We start from the raw sequence: 8,708 nt of genomic DNA, 5'->3' as shown, positions 1-8,708 counted from the left end.
ATTCGTTGGTGATTTTTTTTGTTGTATTTATCATTGTGTTGTTATCGTTTACAAAGTAAATAGGGCTATCTGCTTTTTCAGTTTTTAATGATACTGTTTAGCACTCTCCATGTTCCTTGTATGTTATTCTTATTCTGCTCCAATAACTTATAATAATGCTCTTTCTTGCTAGATCTCATGATGCTAATTCATTTATTTTTACATGTCTTATATTTGTTTTCTAAGTCTTTTGTTCTTTCTTTAAATATCTCTCATATCATACATTTTTCTTTTTGCATGCGTTTTCTATCCCCTTAGTAATCCATGGCTTGTCAGCATAGTTTTGTTTGTTTGTATGTTTTCTTAACAGACAGTTTTTTCCATATAGTGCATTTAGTATGGTCATGAACATCTCATAAGCTTTCTTGGGGTCATCCTTAGCACAAACCTCATTCCAACTTTGTTTCCCTAGGTCCATCTTGAGGGCAGCAATGTAGTCTGGTGTTTTAAGTCTAACAAGTTTGCATGTGATCGACTTGATGTCATTCTGTAGTCTAAAAAATTTGGAAAAACAGCAAAAACAGGAAGGTGGTCACTTATATCATTTATGAGAAGTCCACTTAGTATTGTGCATTCCATTTTATTTGTGAATGTTGTCTATAAATGTTGCAGTTGTAAACATAGTGTTTGGCCACTAGATGACACTCTTTGATCATGCAATGCAATGGACATGTTGAGCTGTACAGGAAGAGGCTATTAGAGAGAATGAATGTTGTTACGTTTTAATGAGGCAGTGGGCTTAACTAACAGAGCCCCAAAAAACTAAACACAAGGTAGGGCCCCCTCCCCCTACCTGTAATCCTTACATTTAAACACACAGTTTGTAAACTCCACCACCAGGGGGCTCTGAATCAAAACAATAACAAAAGATGACGTTGAGGCTGGCAGGGAATCATGGGAGAGATTCTCTCTGCCCCCCGACCCCTGATGAAAATAACCTCTGAGTTGACCATAGTCATGACAACCAGGCAAAACCGACCTGAGGAAGAGAATATGTTTATAGACGAGTTAATGTATCCAAGTATAATCTACATGATGTTTTAATCACAGCAGCACAAACAGCAACAGTACGGCAGCTTTCAGTAGCAGCCCACGCTTCCTTACAGCGCGGTCTTTCCATGGCAACGATAAACCTTACGTGTCTGTCATTGCGGCTCATCATGGCGTCTCAACATGGCAGCTGCATCAACAAGACACATCTTGTTACAACTCTAAAATTATAGATTTCTCAGGCTTTGATAACTGTTGGAAATATTTTTAGGTAATGTAGGAGTACTCATCAAGATATTTGAATGTAAACATTGTCATCCCGGAGACTTACCATATTGTTCTGCATCCATGTGTCTGTGTTCTGTTTTACCTCATCAAATGTGAAACTGTTGGGTGAGGAGGGTTTGATGAATAAGGTGAGGCGGTTCACCTTCTTCATCAAACCCTGTGGAAATGAACCTGCAGTGAATGTGTTATTGAGGATTTCTGAGTGATGAGTGGCCTGAAGGAGTTTGAAGTATTTCATGGTTTGTAAGTGGAGTTCTGGTGTGAGCTGTGTGTGTGTTGGTGGTGAAGGGCCGCTCGCTCCAGGTGGGAGGGCAGAGGAGCCGTGTTTGATGCTCCCCCTCGTCGCCCGGCCTGGAGGAGCAGCCAGTGGCGTGAAACTGTTAGGAAGGGTTATGGACATATTGCTGAAGAGCTGGAGGAGTTGTGATGGGGAATCCCAGCGGATGTGAAAAAAGATAAAGGAAGTAAAAGGAGTAGAGTAAAAGGAATGGCCATGACTAAAAGGACAAGAAGAACAATGAAGGATTATTAATAAAACCAGTCTCTAAAACTCTCAGGTCGGGGGACTGCTGGAGGCCTACAGGCAGGGCTTTCCCGGCAGAAGAGGAGGGGGGACTGAGGGTGTCCTCCTCGCGTCACTTCCACACGGTTATACAAACCATAAAACCAGTAGGGCCAGTGAAAGCAGATAAAAAGCAGGATAAAAGTCCTTGTGTCCTTGGAGATCCGTGCAGACGGTAGAGACTCGCTGTCACTCACTGCATTTATGTGGTTGTTGCTTCAGGTCTCCTTCGGTTATGGTGTGAGCTTCATCCACTTAAAACCCGCTGTTATAACCACACTGTGAGGTAAAGTAGTTTAAAAACAATCTGTGGTACTTAAAAAGTCACTTTAAAAAGGTTGTCATGAAACAAATAAAACAAATAAAGGGATTAAAAGAGGTCCTCAACGTTTCGCCGTATGCCGGCTTCTCCAGGAGGGTGAAAATCCTCTGAGTCTAATAAAAGGACGCTTTCGGAGACTTCACTGCCTGTTCCTAAAGGCCTCTTTGGCATTACCACCTGTACGGCTTTCCTGTTTCTATTGATGCAGGGCCTACAGTGTCCCTTTTTCATCTTTAAAATCAGTGAACTGCATCTGAACTGACTGTTGTGGCTCAAGTCTGTATGTTTAACTAAAGTTTTCACGATCCTTACAGCAAAAAGTTAAGACCAGAACTCTGACTCTGCTTGTTTTGTGAATTCAAATAAGTGTTTATTGCATTTATAATACTGTATTTTCAAACACTTGAACATTGAACTTGTGTCTATACTACATTTGGATAGACTTCAATTTAAAAATTCAAGTTACATTTATAAACCCAGCATGGGAACCAGTGACATGATGAAATTGCTTTAAAGTAACATAATACATTTGAGTAATATGACCGTTCAAAAATCAAGTTGAAGTAACAGTTGAAATTGAAGTTTCCTGGACATGATTAAATTTAAACATTACACAATGTTTCTAATAAATATCATGTTTAATCAAAACGATTCTTTTGTCGAACATGGTTAAGATACTTTGGTTTGACACACAATAATAGTGATGGCGAAATGAGGCTTTGTGAAGCAATGAGGCTTTCCAGCCAATTGTATCGCAAATAGATTCATTACTCGAAGCCTCATTTAACACAGTGTATCTATTGTTCAACAAGCTTGAGGACCTATGTTAACTACAAGTCCAGGAAAAAAGGAAGATTGAAAGAAAGCTTCTTAAAGCACACTAAGCACTTCACCTTCAAATCAAAATAATAAGCCATCGATTAAGAACACAGATAATGATGATAGTGACAGAAATAGTAACAACTAATAGAAGCGATTCAGCATGGCAATACATGAAAGCTTTGTAGCAGAATGGTTATGGCAGTGTCACATCAACATAGAGGCTTGGGTTTGGTTCCTGGAACCGCTGAACTGATGTTTTTTTAACGTTTACCTTATTGGGAGATGATAACTCAAAATGCTCCCGAACAGGAGACGTTTTCCTCTTTCTCACAGGCTCCATTTCTCCAAAAAGATAGAACCAAAACTCCAACTCTCAACAACCAACTAACGCAAACTCACGAGGAGACATGACAACCCGAAACACAAACAAATCAATGACGTAGTTCTACTCGAAGCGAGGCCTCGTTTGTCATCAATGACGCGCTTCTCTGAAAATGACACGAGCCTCGATACGGGGCCTCGGCTAGAAATGCTCCTCCTACTCGACACACGCTTCAAAGCCTCGGTGTCAAACGTAACCTCACTGCACAATAATAAGTTGAGAGAAAAATGGCGTCAGATCTACACATTCTGATCGTGTGGGACAGATGTACTGAACACATTAAAATAAAGTAAATCCAAAGAACTTTTTGTTTCAGTGATAGGTGAAACAGAAGGTTCAAGAGAGAGGAGAGTTCTCTTTGATAAGATAATCTGTTACTGCTTTAATAATAGTACTGTAGTAAAGATACCATTTACAGTCCAGGTCAGAGAAACAAAGTCCATCTGTCTTCTTTCCAATAAAGCATTTGTTGATGATTCTCCTAATCCTGTGACCTCTGCCTGCCCTCTGTTGATATTCTGCTCCCATGGCAACGATCACACGTGTCTGTCATGGTGGCTCATCATGGCAGCTGCCTCGACAGAGTCTTGTTACAACTCTAAAATAACAGATTTCTCAGGCTTTGATAACTGTTGGAAATATTTGAGGTAATGTAAGAACTCATCAAGATATTTGAATGTAAACATTGTCATAAATGATACATATTATACCTTTAAATGAAAAGTTTGCAGTAGCACTGATCTGAAAACTAGGAAGGTCTTGTCAGCCAGGTGGATGAATCGAAACTTGCTTTGAGTAGATATTGATAGTGGGTCGTTGTCAGGCTTTGTTTGGACTGAGCACTTAAGTTTCATTCTCTGAGCATCAACAGGAGAGGCAGTTGACGCGTGTCACACCCTCTGTTGAAGAGAAGCAAGCTGAAAATCTGGGGTCGGGTTTTCACGAAAATCCGAAACTGCAGCAGAACAAGCTCTGATCTGAAAATTAGGAAGGTCTTGTCAGCTAGGTGGGTTCATTTACTTTTGGCCTCTGGAACTGTCAATCTGCTGTGAATAAAACTGAATTCATCCAAGCACTTGCAAAAATGTCAGACATTCAGGCACTTGCCCTTTCTGAAACCTGGATCCGCCCAGAAAATACACCAGCTGCTCTTTCTGTTGACACAGTGTTCTCACACACACCCGCTCTGTTGGGCGTGGAGGTGGTACAGGTATCCTCATTTCTAATACCTGGAAATTCAATAAACTCTTCTCACTGTTTGTTCTGCCCTCTGATAGGGCTGTCACACTTGCAATAAAAGCCTGATAATTGCCGGAGGAGTGTCATGTGATCACTCAAACATCTGAATGTTTCTCTCTTCACTCTGAGCGTCATGTGATCACTCAAACATCTGAATGTTTCTCTCTTCACTCTGAGCGTCATGTGATCACTCAAACATCTGAATGTTTCTCTCTTCACTCTGAGCGTCATGTGATCACTCAAACATCTGAATGTTTCTCTCTTCACTCTGAGCGTCATGTGATCACTCAAACATCTGAATGTTTCTCTCTTCACTCTGAGTGTCATGTGATCACTCAAACATCTGAATGTTTCTCTCTTCACTCTGAGCGTCATGTGATCACTCAAACATCTGAATGTTTCTCTCTTCACTCTGAGCGTCATGTGATCACTCAAACATCTGAATGTTTCTCTCTTCACTCTGAGCGTCATGTGATCACTCAAACATCTGAATGTTTCTCTCTTCACTCTGAGCGTCATGTGATCACTCAAACATCTGAATGTTTCTCTCTTCACTCTGAGTTTCTCCTCCAGCCTCCTCGTATGTATTCTGCAGAAAGTCAGAGTGAGCTGATGTGAGAACACAGCAGGATATAATCAGGAGAATTCACCTGGAGCCAGTGGGAGGAGCCAGTGGGAGGGGCCAGTGGGAGGGGCCAGTGGGAGGGGGTGGTGACCTTTATTCCCTGTGATCGCTGCACGGCCATAGACTGTCTGCACGCCACCTCTACCATCTCCGTGCTCTAATCAACCTGCTGCTGCATGTTTCCTGTTCTCCAGGATGTTCTTCTCCTCTCTTTAGTTCACATTGAGATTCATTGATACAAACACACATATTCTCATTATAGCGTCGTATAGAGGACTGTGTAGCGCCGTTACTTCGACGTCACGTCTACGACTTATTTACACTGAAGAAGTGGAGGAGAACATGTGACCTTTAAATAAAATGTTCTAATTTAAAAATGAAACCCAAAAAGGGAAACTCTTTGTGGTCAGAAACGAGGAAACACTGGGCTGTGAAAAGTTGTCTCTTTTATTGCCCTCTGAGCTGTTACACGGGGCGTCATCAGAAAAATACAAAAAAGGTAACTTTATTATAAAATATACAAAAACATACAAGCATTCAAATATAAAGGGGGATACATGTGTGGTGGTCTTTTGTTTCTTTATACAACAGTCTGCTGTCGTTCACTCGGTGCCCTGCACGGCCTCCTGGTTCACTACAGAATGCTCAATAGAGGCTGAAAAACATGGCCGCCGGGGAGAAAATACAGACCCTGTGAGGACGCCTTGTTTGAGAGAACACGTAAAAAGTGCAGAGTGAAGAAATCATGTTTGTTGTTCTGCGTAAAAATAACTAAAACTATCGTCTCATTCATCACATTGTCTTTATCGACAACAGACCACAGCTAGTGAAATATGAGACTTTAAACTCAATAACTTCCCTTTTTTGTAGTTTTCTAAACTATTCTTGGGCCGATACTGAAATCGATATTGGGGAGGGAGAAAGCCGATGCCGATATATCGGCCGATATCTTTTTTAGATCTGTAGAGATTTAGATTTACACATTTCTTGAGTTCAGTTATCAAACACTTGTGGAAAAGATGTTCAATGAAGACAAGATGGTCACTCGACTGGAAAGTAACTGAGCGTGTACGTGCGTCACTGCTCGACACTCTGGAGAGTGATGATGCTCGTTGTAATCTTTATAGCGCCCTCTGCTGGTGGAAGAGAACTGCTAGTGTAATACAATGAAACTCAAATTTAATGATATTTGTCTGATGAATAAATCGAGTAATATCGGTGCATATCTGAGATAAAATCAACCGATACTGATAGTAACTGGATTGCTGATATCGGCCGGCTGATTTATCGGTCGTGCTTTAATCTAAACGTGTTTCCTCTTCATCTCTGCAAAGCCTCGACTGATTCGTTTTAGATTTGTTATAAAAAAGATTGATTCTATATGGGGAGTGGTAACAACACTTCATTTGTAAATCTCTTTTTCTAGTCTACTTTAAAAAAAAAACAAAAGAACCATGTGCTATAAATACATCATATTTAACAAACCGTACAAAACAGATCAAGTATAAACCGGGCGCTTCGAGAGAATCAGAGTTTGATCGTTAACAGAGAGAGCCTTGAATCCTCTTCATGCACAGAGAGAGAATCAACAACATGGAGGTGACCCCCCCACCCCCCTCCGGGACTCATCCTTCAATCTGTGCAGGGGGGAGGGGGGGGGGGGGGGGTGTTTCTTACGATCAGTATGTAATATTTGACTCCATTTTCAGGTGATTGTGAACAATTCTCTGTTTGTTTTCTCCAGATTTTAACTCATTCATGTCGTCATCTCGAGGTGACGACGCTGGCTTTCCTTCACACAAAAGATCTCTAAAATAAAAAACGAAACGATCAACTCATTATCACAGAGAGAGCAGCGTCGTTATCCCCAAATAACCAGATAAGTCAGTGAAATCGTGAGAAAACAACAGAGAATGACTCACAGGAGGACGGGGTTAAAATGTCCTCTCAGGGCTTCTGTAGTTTGTAAAATCCAGAAGTTAAAAACATTTTCTGATGAAGCTTTAAGATGTGACATTCTTCTGTCTTATAGAAACATTCGATTGATTAGTTCTGGAGAAGCTGCTTTGTGTTTCTGTTGTTGTGTTTGAAGATTAAAAGAATAAAAATCTTTTAGATAAAAAAGTTTCTGCGACACAAACTTTCAGAATAAAAGTCCTCCTCATGAAGAGGCTCTGTGGAAAAAAGACTCTTTGGTTGTCGTTGATTTGAGGGTTTCTGATCCTCTTTTTTTTTTTTTTAAATGCTTCCAGGATGTGCCCTCCTCCTCCTCGTTCTGTTCTTCTTTTTCTTCTTCTGTGGTGTCCGGACGGTGATCACTTCCTGGAGAGGAGCTGGTTCTCCAGCTGCTCCAGACGAGCCGCCATCCCGGCCAGTATCGGACCGTTAAGGAGGAATACTGACACACACATGTAAGTTAGTCTGTTTAGATATATAAATGCAGTCTGTTCTGTGTCAACCTGTTCATTTTGCACTTTCTGGAACATAATATAGTATTTTAAAGAAAGCACATTAATTTGTCATATTAAAGTCTGTTTGTTCCTCTAACTCTAATATGTGTCTCTAGTCTACAAACCCCCCAAAGATGAGAAAAGTCCATCCTCTCCGTCTTTCCCCTGCTCCACTTTTCAGAAAATGTGTGCTCAAACAGGCCATTTGGAGATTTTCCCTTCATGACATCACAAAGGGCAGTAGCCCCTCCCCCAGGTGGATGACACTCCCACAGCTAGGTGTTTGTTCTGCCCTCTGAGTCTGCCTTCTCACCGTAAACAATAGGACATGGAGCGAGAAAGCACCGAGTACACCCAAGCCCTTCCAGAGAGGGGGCGTGGTCAGACAGCTCATTTACATATTTAAAGGTACAGACACAGAAACAGCCTGTTCTGAGCAGGGCTGGATTTGATTGGAATGGATTTTGAGCCTCGCTGCTCGATCAACAAATTAATTTCAACAGAGAAAGAAACCCCCACCCCACCTTAGCCTGTGGTCAACCTTTCTTTCCTACCAAAGATCCCATGCAGAAACTCTCATGACAAACATAAATAATAATTATTTAAACCTTGTGTGTTGGACAGAAGGTCGCTTACTTCAGACTGTTGTTTTTTTAAAGGATATGTTTCTGTGTGATCTGCTCCAGGCTGCTCATGGTGGCCTGCTGGAACTCCACCAGACTCTCACAGGCACAGGGGTCCTTCACCTCGATCTCCCCCTGACTCTCCTCTGCACACAGACAGACAGACAGACAGAGTCTGAGTGTTTGACTCTTATTGTGTAGATATGATGAGAACATTCTGACATAAAGTGGAAACAGATCGTGTTAAAACATTTCATGTAACAAAAGACGATCAGGTGTACGACTCTTTGTGACACAGTCAACAGCTGCTACAGAAAGATCTCATGTCTTTTTTAAAGTCTTTATATGTGATTTTTTTGATCCAGC

The 8,708-nt window shown here is 41.3% G+C and overlaps 1 protein-coding gene across 1 annotated transcript in view; it reads right to left on the bottom strand.

Moving 5' to 3' along the window:
* Positions 1-5,698: 5,698 nt before the first annotated feature.
* Positions 5,699-8,708, bottom strand: part of LOC109975835 (matrilin-4-like) — a 19,892-nt gene continuing 16,882 nt past the window's right edge. Inside the window, 2 exon segments of the mRNA XM_065955454.1 lie at positions 5,699-7,645; positions 8,386-8,488. Coding sequence (XP_065811526.1) covers positions 7,585-7,645; positions 8,386-8,488 — 164 coding nt within the window. The 3' untranslated portion in view covers positions 5,699-7,584.

The sequence above is a fragment of the Labrus bergylta genome, chromosome 5 (genome assembly GCF_963930695.1).
Source record: "Labrus bergylta chromosome 5, fLabBer1.1, whole genome shotgun sequence".
Classification (NCBI taxonomy): Eukaryota; Metazoa; Chordata; class Actinopteri; order Labriformes; family Labridae; genus Labrus; species Labrus bergylta.
This window is presented reverse-complemented; position numbering and strand designations above follow the sequence as displayed.